At 55.7% G+C, this 27,958-nt stretch overlaps 1 protein-coding gene across 6 annotated transcripts in view; it reads right to left on the reverse strand.

The window, feature by feature from the left end:
• Positions 1-419: 419 nt before the first annotated feature.
• TEX264 (testis expressed 264, ER-phagy receptor) overlaps positions 420-27,958 on the reverse strand; it is a 29,975-nt gene continuing 2,436 nt past the window's right edge. For 4 of the 6 annotated variants that reach the window (XM_034998528.1, XM_034998529.1, XM_034998527.1 and 1 more), the window contains exons 3-6: positions 26,716-27,007; positions 17,437-17,658; positions 4,416-4,584; positions 420-1,009 (exon numbers count right to left, since the gene is read on the reverse strand). In XM_034998528.1, the coding sequence (XP_034854419.1) occupies positions 717-1,009; positions 4,416-4,584; positions 17,437-17,658; positions 26,716-26,973 (942 nt within the window). In that variant the 5' untranslated portion in view covers positions 26,974-27,007 and the 3' untranslated portion in view covers positions 420-716. The remainder of the gene's footprint in view (positions 1,010-4,415; positions 4,585-17,436; positions 17,659-26,715; positions 27,008-27,958) is intronic. The other 2 variants (XM_034998531.1, XM_034998532.1) reach the window with 2 other exon arrangements.

Here is a 27,958-nt window from a genome sequence, read left to right on the forward strand (position 1 = left end):
AGACACTGGCAGGCAAGTAGGGACAGCCTCACCTGCTGAGCAGATACCAGCATAAGGCCAGCCACACTCAAACCAGACACAAAGGCATCCCTTGGAAGCAAAGGCAGGCTGTGAGCTCCCCACTCCTGAGCCCTGAAGGGCACCCCATGCTGGGCTCGCTCTCCCCTTGACCTGCTCTGCCTGTTGCCCAGCAGCCTGGGGGAGCCTCTGGGGCTGCTGCAATGGACGAGCAGGCATCACCTGGGGCCACAAAGCCGGGAGTGGAGGGCCTTCAATACCGCTTTCCTCCTCTCACCCCAGAGTACCTTGCCATATTTCCTCCTCCCCTCAGGCTGGGGGTACTCCTGCCCAGTCCCAGCCTATCTGCACAGGGCTCCTTGAGGTGAAATACACACACAAATGCACAGCCCAAATCCAGGTGAAACGAGAAAATCTTTTGCTTTATTCTGAGTCCTGGAAGCTCCAATGTGACTCTGAAAAAACATGTCAGAGGGGCGGTAGCCCCGGGGTCTGGGTGCAGAATACAGTCCCTGGCTCCTTTGGCCCCGGGAGCCGAGAGGCCAGTAAGAAGGCTTAGCTAGGGCCCGGGGCAGTGGAAATCAGGTCCCCCCGAGACCCCTGGCCCCAGCCTGGGCCTGAGAGGTGAAGGAGGAAGAGGACTGGAGAGTCTTCTCAGTTCCTTAGCAAATGCACCCCAGAAGGGTGCGGGCCTAGGGCTACTCCTCACCCTTCTCAGGAGTACTAGGTTCCCGGGGCCACTTGGAAGCCCCAAGGGGCTCAGCCTCAAGGCTCAGCCTTGGCTCCCCCAGGGGTCCCTCGCCTTCCAGGTCCAGCTCCTCAAAGGAAGAGCCACTGGCGCCTGACTCGCTATAGCTGTGCTCACTGCGGGTGTCACCGTCGTCCCAGCCACGGCTGCTCACCCCAGGGGACAGTGTGGTAGCTGAAGTCTCCCGGCTGCCAGGACCCACCTCCAGGCTCACAGAACTTGTGTCACTCATCGTATCAGCTCCTGGGCCAGGAAGAGGGAACACACGTTAACTAGGACCCCCATCCCCTCTTCCAGGGAGAGGACAGACACCCTACCACTTGCTCAGGAACCAGCATGCACAGTGTGCTCGTGAATAATAAAGTGGGCCCTAGCTCAGGAGGCTCATTCTAGCTGCCCTCTGCCCTGACCAGAGCTGCATGCACAGAGAGAGGGAGGGAGGGCAGCCTGTGCACTCCTCTCCCTCCCCCTGGGTTAGCCTCACAACTCCCTGCGCTCCCACAAAGCCTGCTGCTCCCCACCCCCCAACAGTCCATTAAGGACCACTCAGCCCTGAGGTGAGGAGCTGAGGGTAGAACAAAGAGATTCAAGTAATGTCCCCTCCTCCACACCTCATTTCAGGCTTGGAGAGAGGTTTGTCCAAGGCCAGCTATAGACAGTGCCCATAAGGCATGAGGACAGGAGAATGGACCAGGAGGCCTACTCTCTTGTCCCCTCCCCCATGTGGGGCTCCCCAAGGAACAGCCATATCCAGGAAGGCAGCTGGCTTCAGCCTCTGGCCCCCGTTGAGCCCTGATTTGAGGAGGCAGCTAGGGCAGGGAGAAGTGGGATGGAGAAGTCCGGAGAAACCAGTTGCAAGGAAGGAGGGTACTAGGATAAAGCATTTTAAGGGCTTTCTTCCCCTATGCCTGGGTCACCCCAGAGGAGCCCTTAATTATCCCCAACCATTACTGGTGGTTCCTGAGCCACAAAGCAGCAGAAGGGGACCATGAGAGCACTCTGCTGGCAGCTGGAAAGCCCTGAGACAGGGCTGAGGGTCCAGATCCCTCCCAGTCTGTTCCTTCCACCCTAACACGTCCTCCAGGCAAGTAGACACTTCATTTGCCCTGTCCAGGAGCAACCCCTCAATTCACCCCCCCAGATCAGAGGCAGTGACAACAGCTGGCGGGGGGTGGGAGGGGGAACAGGAAGGGACAAAGAGCTCAGGCCCACTGTGTAGGAATCCAGATTGAGAGAAGGCTGATATGCCTCCCTTCTGTGTGAGAGGGAGAGGGGCAGCTGTCAAACATCAGAGGTGAGGGATGGGCCAATTTGCCCAGATCCTGTCTCCATGGTGACGTAGCCCCAAGCCAGGAGCAGCTGGGGACTGCTTGGCATGTGGACTTGGCCTGGAACTTTCACTGCACCTCAGATGGGGACTAAAATAAGTGTGGGGGGCATTTGGGATCTGCTCCTCCAGTTCCCTCAGCCCCGAGAAGATGCCCCTTGGGTCTACTGGCAGAGGTGAGGTGGGCTCTGGAAGTGCCAGCCTACTGGCCCAGGGTCCTCTTCTTGCTGGGGCCCCAGTCATGGCTCCCAGAATAGAGGCAGCCAAGAGTGAGCCTGAGCTTTACCCTGAGTTATAGGTGGTTCCTTCTGACTCTGGGGCAGGACTCCAGCCCCTTATTCATTCCTTAAATGGGGATAATCAGTGCCCCAGGGGCTGCAGGCCTGAAAGGAACAAATGAAATGGGGCTCCTAGGCCCCATTAAACTATCATGTTCCACCAGCCCACCTCTCTTGGTCACCCAATGGCTCTCTTGGGACCTGGGTATGGGAACCTGTCTGCTTGCCAGGAGGCTGACTCCTTTCTCTCCCAGCTCCTAGGCTAGGAATAATCAGAGGATGGAGCCCAGGGATGCCCCTTCAGGCTGGCACCCAGTATGCTAATATGAGGCCAGCCCCTGTGGGGACATGTGGACACTTCTGGCAAATAAGTCCAAGGCAGGGAAATGGCATCCCTCCAGCCCCACCAAGGTCTGCACCAGAGGAAGTTCCAGAGTCTTGGGCATGTGTCCCAGGGCAGAAAAGGCCAGGCAAGGAAGGGCAGCACCTAAGTCTCCAGGGCTGCTGGGGCAGAGAATGAAGCTGCCACCTTCACCCCAATCTCTCCCTCCTCCACTGCCCACAGCCAGTGCAAGATCAAATATTCATTGCCTCTCTGGAGCTAAATAATACATCAATGTAATAACAGGCATAAGGCAGCTAATCACCCCCTTTCACCTCTTAGCCCAAGTGGGGGACCCAGTGGGGAGGCAGTCAGGGGCAGGCCAAGCCCTGGGCAGCCAGGCGCCCAGCACACACTGCCGTGCAAATGGCATGCACCTGGCAGGCACACTCAGAGTCCTTCCTGGGTGTCAGAGTCCTGTCAAAGGTGGGCAGACCCCTAACCCCCCGCCGCCCCCCAGGGAGTGGGCGGGCAGGTTAGTGGGGAACACAGGCCAAGGCGCTGGGGGCATGGGACAGCCGCTGAAGCCAGCTGTAGCGGGTGCCAAGCAGTCCTTCAACACCCCTGGCAGGTGGTGTTTGGGAGAGAAGCTGGGTGGGTGGGCCAAGGACTGGAGTGTAGGCCGCAGAGGGAGGTCGAAGGAAGGTCAAGACACTCTCCCTTCCTGCCCTGGAGACTGCCTGGGCTTGCTGACCTTGTGCCATGTCTTGTGCTCACAGTAGGAATGTCTGCCGGGCATTACCAGGCGGGTGGGAACAGTGCCCCATGGAGGTAATTAAACAGCAGATGAAGTTAACTGTGTTGGACACGGCCTCTAGGGAGTAGAGACTGCCTCTCAGTACCCCTACCCCCCACCACAACATACGCCTCTCTAGGGTGACCTTGGCTATTGGAGATTGGTTGGACAGAGGAAGTCTCCCAAAGAAGGAGGGACAACTACTCTCCTCCCAGCTGTCCACTGGGGGGAGTGGACCACTCCCACAGGTCATAGACTGCCACTGTCACACAAGGTTCCAGCAGCAGGGACTAGGGCTGGGCCCCCTGGGATGTTACCAGCAGGCCCCCTTGCTCCTGGGGAGAGCCCAGGGTCACAAGAAGTGACGGCAGGGAGGTGGGTTAAGAGCAGGCAAATTACCAGCTGGCCTGGACCTGGAGGATGAAGGCTGGCTGGGGTGGAAGGGGCAGGGCACTGATCTCCTGGCCCCCCCTGCATGCTCTCTGGTTGTTCTTCAGCAGGGAGAAAGCAGCTGTCTCTGGGTAGGGCTCCGTCCTGGGAACACCTTGTTCTCCTCTTTACCTTCCAGATCCAGTGCCAATCTTATTTCCTGTTGAGCCCCACCCAAGTGATGCCTTTCTTGAACAGCCCCATCCCCCTCCCATGAGCATCTGTTTCCAAGGGTACTCCCCATTGCATCTGGAGGAAATTCAGGCAGGGTCTTTGTATCCTTGCCAGTGCTAACATATGTGAACCCAATCTGCATGGATCCACGTATCTAGAAACGCAATTCTCATGTGGGTCCTGGGGTAGGCAGGTCTCCTTCCTCCACCTCTGCCAATCTTAGCCTGGATACCCACAGTGCCAGCCCAGCCAGAGAGGAGCCTCCTCCACCATGCCCCCCAATGTCCAGGGATAGGCTCCACACAGGGCCCCACCCTCCATACCTGTGCCATCCATCTGGGTGTCACTGGCCTCCACAGGCCCCCGGCTTTTCCGCTCTGTCTCCTTCACCTCAGGCACATAGAAGTCTCCCTGCCGTGCCAGTGGGCACATGAAATAGATCTGGTCTTGCTGGTAGATCTCCAGCCGAGGGTGGGCACACAGCTTCCGCTCCTTGTCAGAAAGTGGCAGAAGGTAGAATGAGCCCTACAGGGCTTCTGACCCCTTGTCCCTAAGAGGCCCTAGGAACTATTATCTATTACTCACCCCCTCCCAGAGGACTGGCTCCACCTTTTGCCTCAATCTCCCCCAAGTACCAAACCCTTGCTGAGGGAGACACACACAGAGCACCCTAAGGGCAGGACCCCATACTCCAGGAGGCAGTGATCTAAGGACCCAGCAGTCCTTCAGACAACACCCTAGGACAGGTGACAAAAGAATCGGGGGGGGGGGGCGCCTGGGTGGCTCAGTTGGTTGAGTGACTGCCTTCAGCTCAGGTCATGATCCCGGAGTCCTGGGATCGAGTCCCACCTCGGGCTCCTGGCTCGGCGGGGAGCGTGCTTCTCCCTCTGACCCTCTCCCCTCTCATGCTGTTTCTCTCTGTCTCTCTCTCTCAAATAAATAAATAAATAAATAAAATCTTAAAAAAAAAAAAAAGAATCCAGGGGACTGGCACTGCCCCTGGCACCAGTAAACCAACCTATCCATACGTCTGCAACCAAAAGGCTGTTCCAAAAAGCACTAGTCTCAAGGAGCCATGATACTTAGCACCCGACTACCCCAGGGACAGGGACCCCATGGACTATGGCCCCAGGCACCCAAGCCAAGCCAAGCCAAGCCAAGCCAAATTCTGACCTGCTAGACTTCCCATCTCAGGATCCCCTGGCTGTGACTTCCTCCCACCCTGGACAATGTTGACTGACCCCAAGATCTCAGGAAAGGCCAGGGCCCCTGACCCTCAGGCCTCCAGCCCCTGCCCTTGCAGACATGTTACTGACAAACCCTAGACAGGGGTTCCAGGCCAGCAAAACCCCTCTTCCACTCCCATTCCCTCCTAGTTCAGGTCTATGCCAACCTCCAGGACTATCAGATGTGGTTGGTTCCAACCTCTTTTAGCACCTGCCCAGTTTCAGCCAAGGGGGAAGAGGCAGACCCTAGGCTAGAGGAGTAGGCAGGACAAGTAGAGCTAGCACTGGACATTATCCCGACTCCCCAGTGGGCCGAAGTACCAGTTTATAGGGCCCCAAGTTCTGAGACAGGCACTCCCCTCTGCCTGGACCCAGAGCCCAAAGCTCCCCTCCCCCAGTGTGTGTGGAATGGTGCACAGACGCATGCCAGAGCTGCACCAAGGCAAGCAGGAACAATCAGAACAGGGGTCAAGAGCATATTGCTCCCCAGCCTGCCCCCGTTTCCTGCAATGGAGCACAATTACCCACTAAGATGACTGTGAGGCCCCTGCCCTGTCACTGCTCACCCGCCAACCTTCACAACACGACTATTTATAGCACCCGCCTGGCTCTCACCACGAGCTCTGAAATGAGCCTTCTACTTAGCAGTAATGAAAGACTTATCGCCTGGTAGGGAGAAGCCACTCTAGGACTCCACTTGTCCACCTGCCTGGCCAACATTAGGATTGAGGAACCCCTTCCAATTAAAGCAGTGAAGAGGAGTAAAAAATGAACCCCCCCCCCACCCAGGGAAAGACAAGAAGAAAGGTGAGCCTGGAAGTTTTATGAGCCAGGGTGTTCAGCAGCCATTGGGGGACAGGGTTTGTCTAGGAGCCCATAGGGGAGGTAGCTGGCCTGGCCAAAGTCTAGCTGCAGCTCAGCTAGTCTGACTGCATGGGTGACCCAAGCAAGGCCCTGCACCCTAAGGCTTTATGTGCTCAAACACAGAGAGGACACCCCACCCCTGGTACCCCAGGGTCAGTGGAGGAAAGTCATTATTTTTAATAGCTTGAGTCCAGGACTTTTTTTGCCAACCTGGGTGTTCTTTGTGCTACCTCATGAGTCCACATGCCCAGCCCCTCCCATCTCCGCACACACTGACGGGTGCCTCTGCTTCTCCAGCTGCCCACACACTCACCCAGCCCTGGTCCTCAGGAACAAGAACACGGTGTCAGGGAACAGGAGCTGCCATGCTCTGGGGCTACTCTACGGCCAGCACTTGGGAACAAGCATCTGCCAAATCTGAGCCCCACTCAGTGAACTGAGCCATGTCACCAAGCCCAGGGTCAGGGGGCTCCCTGAAGAAGGTCCAGGTCCTTCCCTGGTAGTTAGAGGGAAGAAAAAGGCCCCCAAACCTAATCAGGGCATGGTTTTCACCACCACGCCCATGTTCTCTCTGGGCATTCAAAAGGTCCAGAGGAAATCTGTTAAGTGGTCATCAACCTGGTGGCCCATCTCTCAAGGGCTACAGACATTTGGCTTTGGGGGATGCTCCCAGGAACCAGAACCTATGACCACCAAGAAATTCCAGGGACAGTGGAACCCTACCCCAACCCTTGTCAACACTCAAGCCACCTGCCTGAAGCTTCCCTTCTGGAAGTAACAGGGATGATAAGAGGGAGTAGTCCTTTTTTCACTCTCTGCTCTAGGCTGGGCATCAGGGTGGGCAGTACCAGGCAGCCACCCTTACCACCTGCTCTGCCAGCCCCCTCATTGGCAGGCGGGAGGCAGCTCTGCGGCTGCTCTGCGCATCTGCCTCCTCCGGAGAGCCCGGCTCTGAAGTTGCCTGGCTGTGGACAGCCCCGTTGCCATGGAAACTGCATCCTCCATCCTTGCCGTCGCCTTCATCTCAAAGCCAACGGGGAGAACAGAGAAACAGGGGAGACAGAGGAGAGAGAGAAAACTGGCCTGGCTACACAGCCCTTCCTTCCCTGCCTAGCTCTCCCTCCTTGCAGCATCCCACACAGGGAGTGCCAGCTGCCCAAGCCTGCCCCCAGGCCCCTGGAGGGGCAGCCTCCCACCCAAGCCCAGCCTGGTCCTACCCCTACCACCTGCGGGCCCCTGGCTCTCCCCAGTGGAGGGAGGCATGGAGCTAATTAAAAATCTCATTGACGGCTTAGCCTCAAATCATTTTAGCACATGCCAGATCCTGTCAAAATTCAGACTCAGGGGCAAAGGAGAGGAGCAGGAAGAAGGCAAAGGCGCAAACTTCCAACTCAAGCTGATAGGCAAGAGAGGGGTTTATAGTTGTCCCCGGGGCCCCTCAAGACCCCTTCCCTGTTCTGCCCCCAGAGCAATAATGTGCCCAATAGGGACTGGGGCAGGGGAGGAGGGACAGGACTAGCCATAAACCCTGTCCCTAAATGATCAGGCAGAGGACAAGACCTTTCCCTCCCAGCCAGGTACAGACTCTGACGGAAGAGAGGGTAACCATGGGCCAGCTCTCAGGTCCTCACCACACAGCAGGAGCTGTGGCCTGGGCTGCATGTCAGTGAGCTGATAAATATTGGAAAATCATTGGAGGAAGGCAACACCAGCTGCTTCTCCCTCAGCTAGCCCCAGGGAGCCCTGGGCAGAACAGACTGCCAAGGGCCAAGGACACCAAGTCAATGCCACACTGGGCTGGTACTGCTGGGAAAAGGGGCCTGAATGGGCCTGGCATCCTTCCAGCCCTGGGCACACCCCCTCCCAGAGCCCAGACAGCCAGAGGCTCCAGGAAGCATCATCAGCACAGGGGAGCCTACTCTGGCCACTGAAGCTACTGGCCATCTGATGAAGCCACAACCCAGAGCAACTCACTCCCACCCAGAATCAAGGGGCCCACAAGGTCTCTCTCCAAGAAAGGAGAAATGCAGACATCCACAATCCTCCCCACCTAATAGGAAGAAGTCATCAAGCTAAGGTGCCACCAGGAACTGCTAGAAACTGGATTCAGGAGTTCTAGTCCCTCAAACACATCTCCAAGGCTTGCTTTCCATAGCAGAAACAAGAGGGGGACTTGGAGCACCACCCACAATGCAGGGATTTCCAGGGGACCTCAGCAGCACTTCCCCAATACCCCTACTGTGCTGACATGGGCTCCCCCCGCCCCATTGGGAGTGCTGGCACACCAGGGAAGGAGCGGTATACACAGGCCACCATGGGGCCACTGCCTCAGCTACCTTGGGAACACACCACAGATTCTCTTCTCACCTCAGGCTGAGCTCATTCCTGGGTGAGGGGCACAAATTTGGCCCACACAGCTCAGGACTCCTGCAGAGGCTTCGATGGCCAAGGTTTCTCCACAGCACCCACAGTGCTTCCCCAGGGAGTTCATACTGCATCAGGGGAAGGGAGGAGGGGGGAGAGAGAAAACCTGAACTACTCCCATCTGGGCACCAACCAACCCATACCCTGGCTTTGGCTAGGGGTGGGGAGGGGTTGTGGGGCAGAAAAGGTCAGGTCCAGGTGGAGACTGAGGGTGGATCCTACTCCCAGGCTGCCCAGAGGCTGGGTTTGCTCAGTGCTAGGTGGCCTCAAATCCCCAAAAGGATGAGGCAGTGGGTGCAGGCCAAGGGTTGGGTCGCACATCCCCCACCTCCACTTGAGCCCCAGAAAAAGATGAGTTCTGCTCTGTTGTCTCTACCCAATCACGGCCCCGTAACCTCCTCCCTTACTGGCGTGAGAGGCCCTGGCTTCCCTGTTCACCCGGGGCTGCCCAGGCCTGCCCATCCCTCCACGCCAGGCTGGACAGCTGGGCAGCCACACAGCCAGCAAACAGCTGTTGCATCCCACCCCAGGTGGTGGCGTCTCCTCACTGGGTGAAGTGAGGCGTGCTCATTTTTAATTACAGACACCAACGTGCACCCGCCTGCACACAGCACTCCCTGCAAGTGGGGGCTCAGACCCTGGAGGCCCTTTAGGCGACTGGTCTGCGTCGCACGTGCAAAGTGATGGGGGAGGGCGCAGCAGGCACTGCTGCAGCTAAAATGTGGCACATTGTTATTATTCTGCCCAGGAACTTCCGTCAACTTCCCTCTCCCTGGCTGCCTCTCATCCCCACTGGGCCTCCCAACAGCCTCTGGCCCAGAACCTAAACCTGTCTGTGGGGCAGGAGGTGACAGCAGGAGACAGCTCTGAGGGCCTTGCCATGCCAGCAGGGAGAGCCTGCGAGGGCTGATGAGCACCCTCTCCCTGGTAGCAGTAGGGGCCAAAGCTATGAAAATGAGGGGCAAAGGAAACAAGAAGAGAGATGGAGCTGCCTCGGAGGGAAGTGAGGGCACAGAAGTGGCAGAGAGAGCTCGGGCAGGAGCCCAGAGCCTCGCCGTTGACAAATAGGTAGCTTCTCCTTGGGTTTCAATATCCCCAACTATAAAATAAAGAGATTGGATCAGATGATCCTAAAAGAAGTGAGGAAACTGGAAAAGGTGAATAAAAACACCATCACTGAAAGATAATTATATACTTGAAAAACCTAAAAGGAATCAGTTGGAGAAATTATCACGAATGTTAAGTCGCAAACTTAACAAAAAAGGCAGAGCCCAGTTTTCTGTGCACCAGTAAGCCAGTTAGGAAATATAACCGAAGCAACAGATGAAGGCTCTCTTGGGGTCGGGTCTATGTGGAAGCCCCTCATACGGCAGGGGAGGGGATGGCAGAGGAGCCAGGCCTGGGCAGGAGGCTGGGGAAGACTGCAAAAAGGGGAAGGTGTGAGGGAGAGAGGGGTGGGGAAGCAGGGCGCCGTGCCTGGCACCCCAGCCTGCTGTGCCTGCTGGCACCACTGCTTCAAGACTTTTCATTTTCACCTCAGAGCTGACAGCTTGCCATGCAATTTACACCTCTGCTCATATTCCTGTGCACCCAGGCCCTGGCTTCCTGGGCAGCTCGAGAAGGGGCCTCAGCAGCCATCAGACCAGGGTGGGTTGGGGCACTGAGGAGCAAGGGAGGGTGATTCCCTCTAAGCAGGCACAGGGGACCCAGGCCCGTAAGCACCCTGGCACCTGTCTGGACCAGGAAGCCGCTGACCTTGCAGCCAAGCCCAGCCTTTCCCCTCGCTTGGGCCCAACCCTGGCTCAGTCCCACTCTGGCCTTCTTGGGCCCTTGTGGAGCAGGACCAGGGGGTGGGGAATCTGAGGGTGAGTGCCCTATGGGAGACTTGGGGGCTCAGCCCTGGGATCCCCCACTCTCCCTTCCAAATCTGGGAGGGGAGCCACAGACTCCCAGATGCTGCTGCTACCATGGTAGGCTCCACAGCCCACCTCTCTCCAACATCCAGCTATTCTCTGCAGCATCTGCGCAGTCAAGGACCTTGAGCCCCGTCCCATTCACAGGCTGATGAAAATGCTACTGATTGATTATCCAGCAGCAGGAAGGCTGCTCGGTACAGATGGAACCATGAAGCCTAGCACCTGGGAGCCAGAGGCATCAGGAAGTGTCAGAGGGGAAGGACAGGTGGGCAAGTAAGGAGGAAGAGGAGAGGGGGAAGGAGAGGAGGTAGGTGAGGAGGCAGTGGCCCTGAATTTCTCATCTCCAACTGGTACCTCTGAGTTCTGCCGTCCGCCTAGGCAGCCCCCTGCCCAGGAAAGCCCTTCGCCCGGAGCCTTAAGTTTTCGGTCTGTATAACCAGACAGCTAACTTCTCCTTATCTGAGAGTTCCACTAAAGGGCAGAGTTTTTCTGCTCTGGAGGGAAAGCCCCCTCCTCAAAATCCCTCCCCTTCTCTCGTTCCTGGAATCCCAAGCTTTCCAGAGAAGAGCAACAGAATTCTTCCTTGGTAATTCCCATCTGCCTGGGGAAGAAGGCTCCCTCTGGATTGGTGACGGTCCAACCCCACAGTACCATCCAGACAAGCCTCAGCCCCCAGGGTCCTGCAGGGCTGCCAAGCTACCACATGTGAGCTGGTATTTCCAGAGTGGTGGCTCCCACGCCCGCCCCAGCAAAGGCTGGCTTTGTGCTTCCAGTCCTGAGGTAGAAGAGTGGGGAGAGGTAAAGCCAGAGAGACTGAGCAACACGTTCCAGGGCCTAGGCTGGCAGTGGGGAGAGACCTGGCCTCCTTTGGGTATCCCCACACCTCAGCATCCAGGGGCAGCTCCCTAAGGGGAGTAAGGGAAGCCAAGCCCTGGTAAGGTGGGGGCCTTCTCTTGGCTTGAGGGTATCTGGGAGTAGAAAGTCATTCAGAGCTCAGCTACATGGCCTCCAGCTCTCCCTCCCCATCTCCCTGTGCTAAAGTCCTATTCCAAAGCCCAGCCTGAAGCAATCATTCATCTGCTGATTGCTGGCTCCCTAGAGCTAGCAGGACCCGGCTTCATCTCCTGGGTCCGAACTCTTGCTCCTCCCCTGCATCCAGCCACAATGTACATAAAAACCACGCCCAAATCAATGACTCTGCCTGACCTGCCTTTTCACCTGGAGAATGCTATCCTTTCTTCAAGGCTGAGCCCAAATGCCACCACCTTCCAAAGGTTGCTTTGCCTTCCCTGGTGAATCCATCACCCAACCCCCACTCCACTCTGCCTGGGCATGGCTAGACCCTGTGGCTGGGGGAAATGGGTGAGGAAAGCATTCTGGAGGCCTGTCACTCAGCCCCAGGTCCCGGCGCTGCTGAGAGTGCTCTCCTCTCTGAGCTGGGACAGGGCCAATTGGCAGGTGGCAGCACTGGCAAGTGAGCTGGCCCTGGAGCCCCAGTAAGGAACCTGCAGCAGCTGCTCTCTGTGCCCAGAGCAACTGCCAATGTCTCCCTTAATGGGCACCTGCTGAGCAAATGGACAGCCAGGCTCTTCCTGCCCTTTGCTTCTGGCTCCCCAAGCTGAATCCCAGACCAGCAGCTTCAGCCCTGACTCTGCCCATCAGGCCTATAGACAGAGGGTCAATTAGATGCTGGCCCACCGTGCTGCCATCCCAGGCCCACCGTGGGGACCATCCCAAGTGTATCCCAAATTCATGACAGGTCCTGAACCTCTTGGGCCCAGCCCCACTCATGGATGGTGCAAAGTGGCAAAAAGCATATAGTCATCAGAATGATCCTCAGCCAGGGCACCCAGTCTGGACTCAGCCACAGCTTCATCCACTGACCTTGGGTAACCTCCCCTCCCCAGGCCTCCGTCTCCTGATTTATAAAATGATGGGAATGTGGGCTTTGATTAAGACCCTATGATTGCCTTCTAACTGCTTCCCCCATCCCCTGAACAATGCTGCATAAAAGAGGGCTCAGTAAATAACTGCTGAGTAAACAACTGAGCTGAGGTACTGCCAGGGGGCCTTCCTTACGAATAATAAAGTTCCAAACCCTCCCATGTTTACTCAGCAAAGGTGATGGGCACGGAGAGATGACCCCAGATTTCACATCCCACCAGAGCATCCTCACCTGGAATCCCACTGTCAGGGCCATGTTGCTCCCCACTGGTGTTCTAGACCCAGAGTGAGCTCAAATCCCCTCTCCCACTGGCTCCCTCAAAGTTACCCAGGCAGGTTAAGGGGAAACACATACAGAAGATTCTGAGCCACTGGACAAGACCCCAGGCTCTGACCATGCTGTTGGGAGGAAGCAACAGACTCCCACAGCTCAAGAGGCTGATTCACTCCTGGAGGAACTTGTTGAGGCCCCTGCTCCTTAGTCCCCAGCTGGCTGCCCTATGACAACACCATCTGATATCTACCACTCGAGAGTTCAGTCACCACCACCCCAGGGAGAACTGCAGGGCTCCCCTCAGGTCCAACTCCCAGTTAGTCATGCTCCCCCAGGCCCTGCCCCTTGCCTGCACATGGGATGAGCCCTGGTGCCTCCCAGCTCCACTCACACTGCAGCTGCCACACACAGTGTCCTCAAGATCTGCAACAGACATGCAGTTGGCCAGGGCTGGAGGGGGCATCTGCCCAGCTGTGTACTTCTCTGAGGACAGAGGTCTCAAACCACTATAAATCTCAGATGTCCTCCTCCAAACAAAAGCTCACAAGGTCATCTGGTTTACTAAAACCCAGAGGCAGAGCTAGTCCAGTTGAAGCAAAGTAAGGGTCCAAGTGCAACCCCTCACCCCTGGCAGCCAAGCCACGGGGGCACCTCAGCATAGCCTTAGGCTCCTGCCCCAGAGAGGTCTGAGAACTATGATCTGGGGTTCTTGCTCACTTTAAACCCCCTAGTAAGACAACTCCATCAACCCAGCTGTCCCAGAACTTTACCACCAAGACTCCCCGCCCCAACCAAGCAGCTCACTATATCCACCCTGCCCCCATTTCCCCCAGCTTCTCCACAATTCTATGGAGGAAGAGCCAATATCTGACCCCCAAGGCCTGCCTACACTTCCCAGCCAACCAGCTTCCACATGGACAATGCCCTGTGTCTCCCTAAATTCAGGAGAAGATATCCAACCATCACAAGGACCCTCCCCTGAAAACTCCTGGAAAGCAGAGACCCTGGGGTAAAGGGTTTGTGAAGATTAGGGATCCTGTTGAGAGGAAGTCAGGTACAGGGGGGCTTGGCTGGGCAGTCTAACACTCTCAATGACCTCCCCACCAAGTGCTATAGATAGCTGTGAGCCAGGAATTGAGCTCAGGGGCCTCTCACACACAAGGGATTCCCAGACCTCTCACTCGGTCCCAGTCTGCTCTAGGTGCCCCAAGCCTTCCCTGGACACTCATTAAGACTGTTCTATCCTGCAGTGAATTCTGGGGCCCTTGCCTATTGCTCTGGGCTGACACCTGCCTGGGCCCCATCTCCTTTGTGGCCCTACAATCTGAAGGAAGCTCAGTTCCCTAATGCGGCTTCCAGAAGACCTCTCCTTCCTGGGGCTCAGGGGGGTGATCTCCTCCTGTCCAAGGACTCCACCTCCTTGGACTCTGGTGGAGCAGCCTGACAAAGCTGGGGCATCTTCCACAGAAAATGACAGCCACATGGTACCCAGGCACCCCTCACACAGAAGCTGTCCCAGATTGCTCTGCCTGGAGCCCCCGGGTGGTTTATGTGAAGAAAGGCAGAGTTCTAGCCCTTATGGCTCAGGTTGCCAGGCTGCCAAGCTGGATAAGGCTGGCCAGATCACAAAGCTGGGATCTATACATCATTCTAGAATCCCCACAGAAACGTGACAAATGCTTCTCTTTGGGTTCTTTACAGTGACCCCCAGGACCTTTCTGTCCCATGAGGTCAATCCTGCCCCAGTCTCAGGCACATTTGCAGCTGCCAGGACAGCAGCTACTCTCCACCTCCCTCACCCAAAGCTCTGAGACTATTCACCCCTGCCCCAGCCTACCAAGCCCTCCCTCCCATCCTTCTGGCAGCAGGGCTACTGGTCTCCCTTACCCCTCACCCCTCCTGAATCAGAAAGCCGATGGCTGCCGTCATTCCATCTGAAACACCTCCACAGCAGACCCAGCCTCAGATCCAGAGAGAAGGGCGCGCACACGAATACACACACATACACACACACACACAGAGGCAGCCAGCTGTCAGAGCTGGGAGAGTCAGAAGAGCCCACAGGCTCATTAGCAGCCTCTTTTCTCTGGTCCCAGGGCAGTGGGGAAGCGGGCAGGTGTGGGAGAGCACTTTATGTTCTCTTCTCTCTGTTTTCCAGGCTGAGAGAGGCACAGGGACACCCCCCTGTCCACTGCAGGCTCAGCCCCTTCCTTGTTTCACATGGTATGCTCCCCAGAACATAAGATCAGGCTAAACACAGGGGCAGAGGTGACTTCAGAGCACCTTGGGCCATGCCTCTACCGTGGGCAGCCTGGCATCTCCCTCACTCTCCCAGCTGGTGGCCGAGCCCACAGCAGCGTGCCTCACAGACATCCCTGGAAAGCCCCTTGCTCTCTCTTGTACCCCTGGCTTCCTTATTGAAGGCAGGAAAGAGAATGGTAGCCCCCTGCTCCAGCCCCCACCCCAGTAGAATCAAGCCCAGAGCACAGCTGACAGGCTCCCACAGGAGGAGGAGGAAGGAGGAAGGGCTTTCATCAAAGAAGTGACGTCAAAACCAGGCAACTTGTGAAGCTGTCAGGGGCCGGGAAATTTGGACAAAGGTGTCTAAAAATAAACCCCTGAAGCCAGGAAAAGGCTTTGGTGGCTGAGCTGCTCGCCACCACACCACATGCCACATGTCCTGTTCTGAGGTCTGGAACCCAGAAAGTCTCTTCCCAGGGGTGCCCCTCTAATCCTGAGGTTGAAGATGGCACCAACAGGACTGGAGACACTGCCCAGCAGCCTTTCTTGGGTGAAACAGTTGAGGCCCCCTCAGGACGCACGCTGAGCGGGCCTCAGGCACCAATGTCTGCCTTCCTACCCTTACCACCAGCCAACTACCCCAGCTCCTGCCTCACCCCGCCCTCAGCCTCCGCCCAACTCACCCCCAGGCAAGCACCTCCTCTTCAGTACCCTTCTGGCTGCCACTGTCCAGCTCACAAAGGAACTCCACCTCTATTCTCCCCGTGCCCCTGCCCTACCACAGCAACAACTGTCCTGTTTCTTCTCTTCCTGTCCTTGACCACCAAGGCCACAGCTGGTGACCCAGTTATTCATTCCCCAGCCCTGACACCAGACTCTTTTCACCTCCTTAACCAACACCTGTCTGAGCTCCCATTTCTATCACCGAGGCCTCATCCCTTCCCCCAGGCTGCTCTGGAGAGCCATCAGGTTCCTTCGAATCCACCAAATTCAAATTCCTGCTTTCTTCTACTGTCTGTTTCTCAGACAGCATCCCACTACACAGTCGACAGAGCTGGTTGCCCCCCCAGCCCCTCCACAACATCCAATCCAATCCAATCCAATCTGTGCAACAGTCCATCAGTTCTGCCTCCAAAACAGATTATAAATTTCCACCTTTTCTGCACCTCTACAGCCATTGCCCCAGTCCAAGCAACCACAATTCTTGTAGAAATCCTGACAGCCTCTTAAGCACCTCCACTGGCCCCAGGGATCTGGGATCTGGTCCCACCCTGCGCAGGATGAGAGCACCTGTCTTGTACACGTGTGGCTAAGAGGCTCAGATCACATGTTCCTTTCCTGGCTGGAAAGGAACCTGACTTTCCACCATCTTTAGGTCAAACCCATGCTCGCACTCCGCTCTTCTTACCCCCTTCTCCAAGGGCTCTTTCAGGATTCCACCTGAGAGGTTACCTCCTCCAAGAGGCTGTCCCTGACCACTCTATCCAAGTTGGTCCCCTGACCTTCCTCACCATTCTTTTCTAGCACGTATCCCATTTTTGTCTGACGTTTTTTTTAAAGATTTTATTTTTAAGTTATCTCTACACCCAATATGGGGCTCAAACTCACATGCCTGAGATCAAGAGTTGCATGCTGTACTGACTGAGCCAGCCAGGTGCCCCTTGTCTGACATTTATTACCTGTCTCTACCATTTGCTGTAAATGTGTATCTCATATACCAACATTTCACAGTGTCCAGCACAGTACATGGCACATAGACATTCAATAAATTCAAGTTGAATGGATGAATAAACAATTGCTTTCAAGCCCAACTGGGTCATTTCCTAAAACCCAAGTTTACAAAATGTTCTGGAGGAGGAAGGATGTGCAACAGGGAAAATTAAAAAAAAAATCTCTGTGGACACAGAGACCCCCGATCAGATCTCCTGGTGGTTGGCTCTCTTCCTTCCTCCAGGTAGGCCAGTCTGCCAGCATTGCCAATGACCAGGTCAGGAACTAAAGGAGATAGGGCTGCTGCACAAGCCCATGCAGGGGCCAGGTCCGGGGCAACACATCAACATCTGGGGCCTGCCAGCCACAGCCTCAGGGCTCTTGCTTTGTGGGCCTCCAGCAGGAAAGGGTTAGGGTGGACCTGTCCATCCATCTGAGCCTGGAGTGGGGGCTGAGAACTAAAAATGGCTCTGGTCCAAGCCAGAGTTGAACTGACCAGGCTAGGTTTCTGAACAAGCTCCCTATGCTCCTAATAGATGCTCTGGCACCCACAAGGTCTTGGGCATTTGGGATAGATGCCAGCAGCCTCTGCCCATCTTCCTAGCTCTATAGGCACCTGCTCCATGAAGGCCCCAGGGTGTTGCCCTCCCAAAGGCAGCTTTTCCTCCCAGCCTAGGCAGTCCTCCCTGTCTCCCACCCAAAGGACTGGCTATCCTCCAACACACACATACACTAGGCCTCTCACCTTGATGTAGGCATCCAGGGCAGGATGGACACGGCGGGTAGCCAGCCAGATGGACAGGGTGGAGGTGTAGGGGAAGGTGGTTGTCACCACATGGCTGGGTGCTGGGAAGGAGAACACCTTGAAGCCAAATTTCTGGTAAAGTTGGATGAGCTCAGGGGAGGGTAACTCCTCACCCTCACTCAGAATGCTGCCCACTGCACAGCGGCACTTCTCAGGGGGTACCTGGGGAGGAAGAGCAGGGGTGTCAGGGTTGGGCAAAGGAAGGGGGCTCTCAGAACTCTTGCCACCTGCGTTCTGTGCCAGCTCAGGCCTGGCAGAATGACCAGCTCCAACAGGCCACAGCCCAGATACCACGATGGAGAAGAGTATTTTCTTTCTGGAACTGATCTGTGGCCCCAGCCTCTGGTATCCTGCTGCAGGACTCATCCATCCCTTCCTTTATGCCTCCAACAAATATGCCAGGCCCTGTGCTGTGGAGGGCGAGCAGGAAGCGGGACCACACTGAACTGTGGATTGCTGATGAAACTGAGATCCTCTTCCCCAATCCCTCAGGCTGGGCCAGCCACAATCACCAGAGCCTCCCGACCTCCTCTCCAACCCGTGCTCCATCCCAAGCCCTGACACACTTGCCAAGTCCCTTCTGGCTCAGGTGGAGACTGCTGGTTCCCCTCCAAGTCTCCCTGGGCCCCCAGTACCTGTATGTAACTGCACTCTGATCCCCTCCCTCACTGCCCTCACCCTCCTGGATCCCATAAACTCAAGGCAGGCGGGGCTCCATGTGAGTCTCTAACACTTCCTAGGCCTGGCCCCAGGCCTGCAAGGCCCAGCACTCACCTCTCCTTCTGGCATCAAGAGGCCCCAAGTTGTATCATCTCCTGCCACCTGAATCTACACCAGCCCCTGATACCCCCAGGGGTATCTGATCCTAAGTCTAAGACACTCATCACAGACCTTGTGCCATCAATCCTGGATTTCTCTCTACTTGAAGGTCCCTTTCTCCCACTACCTGGGGCCCACTGACCCTTAAATTCAAACTCCCTCTACCTCCAGTTGCTTCTCTTGGCATACCTTCCCGCACCATGAAGTCATTTTTACCTGTTCTTGCTTCTGTCCTCTTTCCAAGCCCTGTCAACAATCCCCTAGGTGTGTCTCAGCCCAGCCTAGCTCTGTCCTTAGAGTCTCACTTTGCCTGGGACTCATGCCCCGACTCCAAGTTCTCACTTCTGTGCAGTCCCTGGGGGTCACTCCCAGCTCTCTGCAGCTAGGGCCCCCTTGCTGCTCCCTTGAATCCTATGTCATTAAGCGTAGCTCAGGGCTTTACTGGCAGGCACTATGGTGCAGTGGTCAGGATCACAACTTCTGGAGAAAGGCAGGACTGGGTGTGAACTGTGAGTCGTGTAACTCTGGATAAGTCCCTTCGTTTCTTGGAGCCCAAGTCCCTTACACAATTGACGTATTGAATGAGATTCTCCATATGAGGGCTCAGCGTGGTACAGAACTCAGCAAGTGCTGTAAATGTTGTTGGTTATTAGCAGCTATGACACAGGCCCGGTAAGTGACCCCTGGCCTGCAATGCCCAGTCACCCAAACCTCTGAACACATAGCTCCTCCCTGCCCATTCTTCAGGCTCAAGCACCCTCCTGGGGAACCTTTCAGGGTAGCTCAGTGTCACCCCCCCGCCCCCCAACATTTTGCTGTAAACTCTTGCCTCCATCAACTCTACCTGGTAGCAGTCACTTCACTGGTCTGACACAGCTCCCACCCCACCCAGGCAGAGGCACTGGAGCCAAGTGCAGTACCATCTCTCGTCTATAGATGGTGCAGCTGCTCCATCCACGCCCAAGGCTTGGGGCAGGAGGCGCTGCCAAGGCCTCCTGCTGACAGACGGAGGGAGCGTGCCTGCGGCAATGCCAGTCACCATGATCCTGACCCCAGCAACTTATGATGTACAAAAGAAACATTCAATATAGCTTAGATGGAGAAATGGATGGAAAGCCCCCTGACTGATCATCTCTGGCCTACCTAGGATTGGGTCCCAGGGTCTTTTCGGGGATCACTTCAGCAGCCTTTATGGAGCTCCCAAGCTCAACATCCTCATTGACCCGTAAAAAGCACCACAACACTCGTGACGACCCTGCTTATAACTTTTCAGTGGCTCCCAATTCTGATCTAGAATGAAACTCTCAAGCCCAGCATGCAACACTGTTTTAAGTGGTCCATACAATACTGCCTGGATTTGTCCACACACTCGCCTAGCACTTTTTTTGCATCCCCAGGCCCCAGCAAGGGCCAGAACCCAGGTGGGCAGGTGTCCACTGAGTATCTGAGTGGCAGAGGGAGGGACAGATCCAGGCTCGGGCCCAGCCCACGTTGCCAACCTCCTCTCCCACCACAATCCTGCACACGCCCACATGGAACTATTTGCAGCTCCCCAAACATGCCACGTCCTTCCATGCTTCCTGCCTTTGCGTAAGCTACTTCCTCTGCCTGGAATGTCCTTCTTCACCCTACTCCAGAGTCCCTTCTGCCTGGGAAACTCCTGCTCATCCATCAAGACTCAGCTCAACCCTCCTCCTCAAAGCTTTCTGATGGTCCCTGCCAAGCAGCCCTTCCTCTCTGATCCCAAATTGCCGACCCGAAGGAGCAGGCCTTGTGCTGCACAGTAACTAATGGTCCCTCCATCTCTCCCCACCACTCCAGGCTTCTAGGCAGAAAGGTCCAGGATCCTGTGCACACATGAACTTCTTGGGGTATGCTCAGCAACAGCACATGAATGCCTGTACATGCACACATGGGCCCTGCACATGAGCAAACCTCTTCTTCCTCTATCTCAAAAGAGGAACTCCCATCACAGGGAAGGGAAGAAGCTAATAAGGAAACAGGACTCCTGAGATCCTGGAGGTGTATCAGCCTCAGGCCCTCCCTTTCTGCCTGAGCAACCCCTCAATTCCACGAGTGAGGATACCTCCTGCACCATTCTGCCCTGGCCAGTAGCTAAAGGGCAGCCTAGGAAGTTACTCAGCAAGCCCACCACCTGCTAAGCAGCCCTGTACCAGCTGGAGCTGCTGGAGTTCAGCAGCTGAACCAGGCACCAGCAAGGAGATGGAACAGGCCTGAAGACCAGCTGGGGAGGGGCAAGGCTGGTCAGGAGCAGGGGAAGGCTTCCCTGGGCTCCCTGGAGAGCCCATGCCCACCTCCAGGAGAATGGCCCACTGAGGTCAAGGGCCTAGAAGACAAAGGAGTGTCCTCATAGCTACAAACTCCATCCACCTTAGTTCAATGCAATGCCTCTATTTGGGCCTGACCCTAGGAGGTCAGCCTGGGCTTCCCAGTTCCATCTGCTTGCTCTCTTTCCTCCCTATATCAGTCATTTCTCTAGGTACCTGTGCCCAGAACAAGAGCTGTGAGGCCTCTGGAGTCCTGGCATGTGAGAAGAAGGCAGTCTGCTTGGAACCTAAAGCTTCTGGGTACAGGCTGGCCCCAGTGCTCCTACCAGAGGGTTCATAGTGCCAGGTTGACCCTGTTGGTGAGGCCATAGTGAAAAGAGAGTCCCTGCCTGGCTAAGACTTCACTGAGTCTAGAAACTGGGCAAGACTGGTATCTTCCAGGATCCAGGAAGGAAAAATGGTGTCAGTTGGTCCAGACCAAACCCAGATGTTAGGTTCAGTAGAAATGGCCAGTCTAGGACCTGCAACATCTGATGAAGACAGCTGCAATGCCTGCCGATCCCAGGCCCAGCGAGCTGCCTCGACTCCTCCTGGCCAGCATACCCAGCCCAAAGCTGCCCAAGGTAAGGGGACAAGTAGGGACAGTGCCTTCACTGGCACTGGTACCCCCAAGGGGGAACAGTGCAGCCGCAGCTGTTCATTACTGGAGGGTGAACAGTGGGTTCATTTAACCTTTGGGGTGCTGCAGGTCAACACACCAAGCCCCACAAACTTCCCCAAGCAGGTGGTATCCAAAGGCAAAAGCTGGTCTGGCACTAGTCAGGATATGGGTGACACAGACAGCAGGGCCAGAGAACAGGACCCGCATTTCAGGCTGGATGGGAGGTGAGTAAGCAGGATGCCAACCTCCAAAGGGGGGCCTGGGGGCTTTCTGGGAACTCTCACTTAGAAGTCTTTCAAGGCCTTCTTTTCACCCCCAAGCATAATCCTAACAACAGCTGGCACCTGACAAGGTGCTCACCATCTGCCCCAGTTGCTGCCTTCCATGTTTAAGCTCATTCAATCCAAACAACACTGTGCAATAGGTACCATTATCAACTCTTGTTTCTGAGGCCCAGACAGCAAAGCTATTCAGAAAGGGCCACACGGCAAGGCAGTGTTGGGAGTCCGGATTCGAACCCAGGCACTTGGCTCCAGAGCTGCACCACAGGACGCAAAGCCACCTGGGAGCCTAAGAAATAAGCCCTAGCTAGGAACGGCCTGCATAATGGACCATCCCTATGCTGAGCCTCCTCTCATGGCCCAGGCATCCTGCAAGAGGCTAGGCCAGAGGCAGGCAAGCAGGGTTCCCAAAAGTACAAAGTCCTAGTGGCATGAGGCCCGGGGGAGGGGGTACCAAGAGTACTAAGCATCTACTGGGGGCCAAGTATTGGGCTTTATCCTCATTATTTAGTCCCCAGAAAAACAAAACCCCTGAGTTAGGGATTCTCAGAAAGACCAGGTGACTCCCTCAGAATCACACTCTAGTAAGCAGTGGAGCCTTGATTCAAACCCAGAAAGAGTCCAAAGCCCTCTTCTCCTACACCCCAGCCCTCCTCCCTACCAAAGGCAGCTCTGCTTTCCAGGGCTGCCCCCCACAGTTAACCTGCTTCAGAGCAAAAGCCTGGACTCCATCTGGATGAAAACCATCACACGTAATTGGGGTAGGGAATGGCCTGGGCCCTTGGAAACATCAGATAGCCCACATTCCCACTGCCCTTGTTGAGGGGTCAACCCTGGGCAATCCTACACCCTCATTCCCTCCCAGGCTCCATGTGGTCTCAGTGCCTCCAAGGATCGCAGGGAGGCCCCATCCCCACACACACTAAAGGGGAAGTGTGGCACAGGCCTAAATCAACACTCTTACCAGCCTTAGCCCCTGCAGACTTGGTGGTCCCAGGCTGACTCTCAGTGGACTAGGAGAAAAAGGGAGCTTCAACACAGCCCAGTTTACTAAAGGCAGAACCCAAGCACCACCAGTTCCCCCATCTGCTCCATACCTGGGCCTCAGCCAGGTAAACTGAACTGGCTGCCACGCCCCACCTGCCGCAGCCAGGCTCCCCACAGGGCAGGCAGACAGGTTGCTTAAGGCCCAAATTGCAGTGGAGGCGGTAGCAGCAGAGGGTGGAGTAGGGGGTGGAGGGCCAGGATGGCACACAGGACAGGTCCATGGGCACAGGGATAGCAGCTGACCCAGAAGGGCCTATCTGCAGGCCAGAGCTGGTCAGGATCAAGTGAGCCACTCAGGGTCCTCCTGGCTCTTTCCCTCCCCTCCAAAACCCCAGGCTCCCCGAGGGACCAGGCCGCAGACCCCACACCCCACCTCAAAAGCAGGGCTGAGGGCAGAGCAATTTTGACTCTTCTCCAGCTTTACAAGAACATAACTGGATCTGTGTGTGTGTGTGTGTGTGTGTGTGTGTTTGCATGTACATTGGGGAGGGGGCAGGCAGAGATCAATGACTGACTCTGGAACTCACCCCTTCCCTTGGTACTTAGAAGAGGAAATGGCTGCACTCCAAGAATGCTGGGCCCTGGAGAGGAGAAGAACACCTATGAGCCACTACCAGGGTCGGTCCACTTCCTGTCACATGTTCCCTCATTCCTCCTCCTACCTCTCCAAAGGCCCTCAGGGATGGAGAATGGAATCCTTTCTCTTGCCCAACAAGAACCAGCTGCCCAGACCCTGCAACTTCTTCCATACAGAACTCCAGGATCTGGAGTTGACTGACATATATATGCTGACCCTCCAAGACACAGAGCTGACGAGATATATATGCTCAAACAGCATCTGACATGAAAGAGTCCACAGCGATGGCCATGACCTTGCCTTGGTGGTGCCCTTTCCTGTGTCACTCCTGCGCCCACAGCCAGACCAAGTGAGGCCTCCCCCAGGCCTTTCTCAGAAATCAGCCTCCCCCTGTCCTGCTGAGGCCTAGAAGGGGAGTGGCTAAAGAGCTGTCAGTTCACACCTTAAGGGGGGAGGGCAGCATTGATAGATAGGAGGTGGCCACCTCTCACCTGGTCACTCTCTGCCCACTCACAGACCTGAAAGAGCCTCACTCCTCCCTACTCTCACACAGAAGCAGGTTCTGGCTCCCATTGTGCTCACTGGGGAGGGAAAAAGTGTGGGGATGGGCCACACAACAGCTCAGCCTACATCCTGTCCCCTCCGTCTGTGAACCAAAATATGCAGGGCCCCATGCTGGACACTGCTTAGGGAGGCAGCCTAGGGAGAAGGCTTGGGTTCTTAGCCTTCCCCAGGACTGGATGGGGTCTCTCACCCAGGCTCCCCTGATACACCCACACTGAGAGGTCCTGAGGGCTGGGCCCTTTGGTCTTCACAGTGCCCCAGTGCCCAGCAGTGTGGCACATTTGTTAAATAAAAGCAAAAAGTATGAGTGAACTATGTGAGATCAATACCTCAACTCCTGCTATCTGATCCTCAGTCTCCTCCTCTATCACATCAGCAGTGTGGACCCTGAGGCCCCAGGTCCTTATAGACCAGATGGTCTGTGATAGCCATGAGCACCTGAAGTCTGGGGGGGTCCATGGTCCCCTAAACCCTCTGTGAGAATCCCTGCTAGGCAGAGAATATACTACCCAGCTCCCAGAATAGATGGAGACTAAGCATCCCTGAGCTATCCCAGGTGTCAGGGTATGACCTAGCTCTGAATGTGGACACGGGTGTCTTCTGGAGTGACCCATGACTGAGAGGGACAAGATCAGAGGGACCACTTTAACCTATACATTCATCCTCTGAGACAGCCAGATGTCCACAACCAGGCCAAGGGTCTAGGCCTGGGTCATGAGTGCTCAGCCTAATGCCCAAGTGCACCTAATTAGCATGAATGTCTTGTCCACCCTTTTTTGTTGTTGTTAAACAGCTATTGAGGGCCAGGTGGTAGGATGAATGCCTCACCTATGTCCCCTAATTTAATTCTTGCCAGACAACATATGAAGCAGATACCTTAACATAGCTCTATAGATGAAAAAACAGAGGCTCAGAGAGATTATGTGATATGCTCAAGATCGTACAGCATGACAGTGATGAAACAGAATCAGAACCCAGGACTGCCAACCTTGAGGCTGTATTCTCAGACTGGCACCCAAGTCAGGCTGCACCCAAACAACCAGCCCCCCCACCCCCACCCCAAGACAGCTATATGGTGGGCTGCCTGGAGGCAGTGGCTGGGCCGGCCATGGGGAGTGCACACCATGCCAAGATTCTTCTATCTCACTGTTCCCTGGATCAGCCTCTAGCACTGACCCCAAGGTACACTGATGCCTTGGCCCTTTCCTATCCTGGAATTAGCATTTCCAACCCAAGAGGCAATGTGCTGCTTTAGGAACAGGACACACTGATGAGGAAAGAGGCAACTGCAAGGACTCTCCTCCTTCCCACTGAGGGCTTGCAGAGGGCTCCAACTGGGCCAGGTGTGGAAGGAGGGGCAGGGGTTTACAGAACACAGCCCTACAGGAATGGGGGTCCAGCATCTGGTCTAGGAGATTCCCAAAGCCCAGCTCCTGCCCCAGGTCACTTAGGCTCCAGCGCTCTCAACTCCCACTTAGTGCCATCTCCCAACCATGTGACCTCAAATCCTGTCTACTCATCCCTCAACCAGGCCAATGTCACCGCTCACCTGGGCCTAGCCCAATCTCCTCAATGGCCTCCCTGTCTCATCTCCTCCCCTCCTCCACCTGCCATCCAGTTAGCTTCCTAAATCACAGGGGGCAAACTGTGCTGCCCCTTGCCTCCCAACCTGCTGTTCCTCACACTGCCTGGCCCACGAACATTTCTACTGCTTTCTTCACCCACCACATGTCCACTGGCTACACTTTCCCTATCGTCCCATGTCTGCAAGCCTTTACTGTCGTACTTCTCTCAGTCAGAAGGCCCCTCCTGGCAGAGCAAAGTTCTACTCATGGGAGAAGTCCCAGCTAAAGTCCACCTCCTCTGTGAGCTTCTCAGGCAAACTTGAAGTACGCTCCCCAAACCTGCAGCTCAAAGCTCTACAGACATCAAGTACAGGGCCTACTAGAGATTCATTTGTATGGTGCTGACTTGCCAACCACGTGAAGCTTTTTTGAGGGCAGGGCCAGGTTTGTCATCTCTGGAGTGCAGGTGTCGAGTAGAACCTGGCACAGAGAGTCAGCACACATTTGTTTCTATAAGTGTCCCACTGAGACTTGGTAGGAGACAGTGGGTAGGCTATAGGCCTTGCCTACTTGAGCTCTACAGGCAAGGAATCCAGAGCTGGGGATTCCCAATGGTCTGTTTGCCAAGGCTCAGAGCTGAAGGCTGAAGAACTCTTGGTAGAGCTGCCAGCCCATGCAGCTGTGTGCAGTACCACCCCATGCATGGCAAGAGGCCACATTGGTGAGCCCTGACTCACTACAGGCTGTTAAGTACAGCCAGACGCCCACAGGGTACCAGTAATGCTGGGCTCATCTCTGACCCCAGCATCCTAGATATTCTGGGCAGCTCACCTGGCTCCACTTGATCCCCACCACCCCCATCCTCTCCAAACCAGGCAGCTTAACATCCAAAGAAATGCAGTATCACTGAGGCAGGGGCCACCAGAATGGCTGAAGAGGTAGGATTCTAAGCCCCATGCCCAGGACCTGCTCTCTCAACCCTTGAGGAGCTGTAGCCATAGCAGGAAAGCTGAAAGAGGGAAGGCATAGAAACAATAAGATACGACTCCAGAGAGAAGGTGGAATCTGAATAGCCCGGCCTTAGAACACTGGCCTCAAATGGGGATGAAAAGAGGGAGGCACAGCAAGAAGAGGCAGGGGACCAAATTCCTGGCAGAAACTAGGGACACGCAATGGTGTGGCCCCTGCAGTCAGAAGTCCATTGGTAGCCATGAGCCGAGAACCAGACCTGGGCAAGGAGAAAGGATGCCTGGAGCAGGAGTCCAGGTTAAATCTGGAAGGAGCTTCAAGCTCAGAGAGGAGGTGGTATGTAGGACCAGCTCACAGATTTTCCCACCCCTCCTCAGAAACTACAACACCTCTGCCCCATGTCCATCCATGGGGCGGAACCCCAGCTAGGGCACAGGAGGCTCCTTACCATGTGGGGGTTGTCGTAGTAGACGGCGATGGAGCGGAGCTTGGGGGAGACACTGCAGCTCTCGGTGAACAGCCGCCCAGTCTCGCTGTAGGGCCCCATGTGGAACTTGTAGGCCACAGTGACATTGCAGATGGGGGGTGAGCCGGCACTCACTGCCACCCCAGCCAGCAGCCCTGAGTACCAGGCAAAGGCCAGCAGTGTCAGCAGCAGCAGCAGGGTCAGGCCCCCAATCAGGCCTAGGAGGAGCAGGTCAGACATGGCTCTGTGCCCCCGACACTGTGCCCCCAGGCAGCTGCAAAAGAGACAGGAGGGAGAGAAGGCTCCTCTGACCAATGTGCCCACCTGCCCACCAGCCACTTCTGGCCCAACCTCAGCTCTGCCTTGGGTGCTCTGACCCAGGAGGGGGAGGGGCCATGGTGTTTACACACAGAGTGACCTAGAAGAGAGCTACAAAGGATGACTGAAGCCACAAGCCTCTTTATTTCTTAATCACAATTGTTGAGGCTCCCAGAACAGCTCTGCCTGTCAGCTGGCAGCCCTTGGTCACACCTGGGGAAACTGAGTCATAGAGGAGCACAGGAGTGAGTCAGCCAGGGACATACTCCCAGCCCTGACCAACCTCCCCCAAGATGGGCAAGACGTCAGCCAGGCTGCCTTCTCCCTACATTACCTCTTCCTTTCCACACACCGCCACACTGCCTGCCTGACCTCCCCAAGCCTCATGGACCACTGCCAGGGGGAGGATGGGCAAGCGCCAGGGTCCGATCACTTATTAACAAATAGGTAAACCATAAGGGAAAAAAACCCCATGGGGAAAATGTGCCACAGGAAGAGACTCTCACAGGAAACTCTCCTTCTCTAAACACATCTGGCCCTCGGAATCTTGGTATCCAGCAAGCTCACCCATCCAGAACCAAGGAAAGATCAGATCAAATCAGCCTGAGCAGCCAGAACAAAGTCCAGCACTGTGCTTCCCAGACTTGAACCACTGGTGCCAACAAGCTACATCCCACTTTTCCAGCTCATAGGTTAGAAACTAGGAGGAGGAAGAAAAGTTTGCTAGAAATGGAAACACCCAGAGAGAACAATTATTCCCTGGCCCAAGCAGTTCATCCCATGGGAAACGGGTGCTGGCCTTCGGGAGAGTCACAGCTGGGTGTACTTGCTGCCCTGTTCTTCCCCTCCACCAGCATCTCCAGGTGTTCAGAATTATTCTTTGTGGTTTTGATCCTGCCACCCCACC

The sequence above is a fragment of the Mirounga leonina genome, unplaced genomic scaffold, assembly GCF_011800145.1.
Source record: "Mirounga leonina isolate KUSES-001 unplaced genomic scaffold, KU_Mleo_1.0 Mir_94, whole genome shotgun sequence".
In the NCBI taxonomy this organism is placed as follows: Eukaryota; Metazoa; Chordata; class Mammalia; order Carnivora; family Phocidae; genus Mirounga; species Mirounga leonina.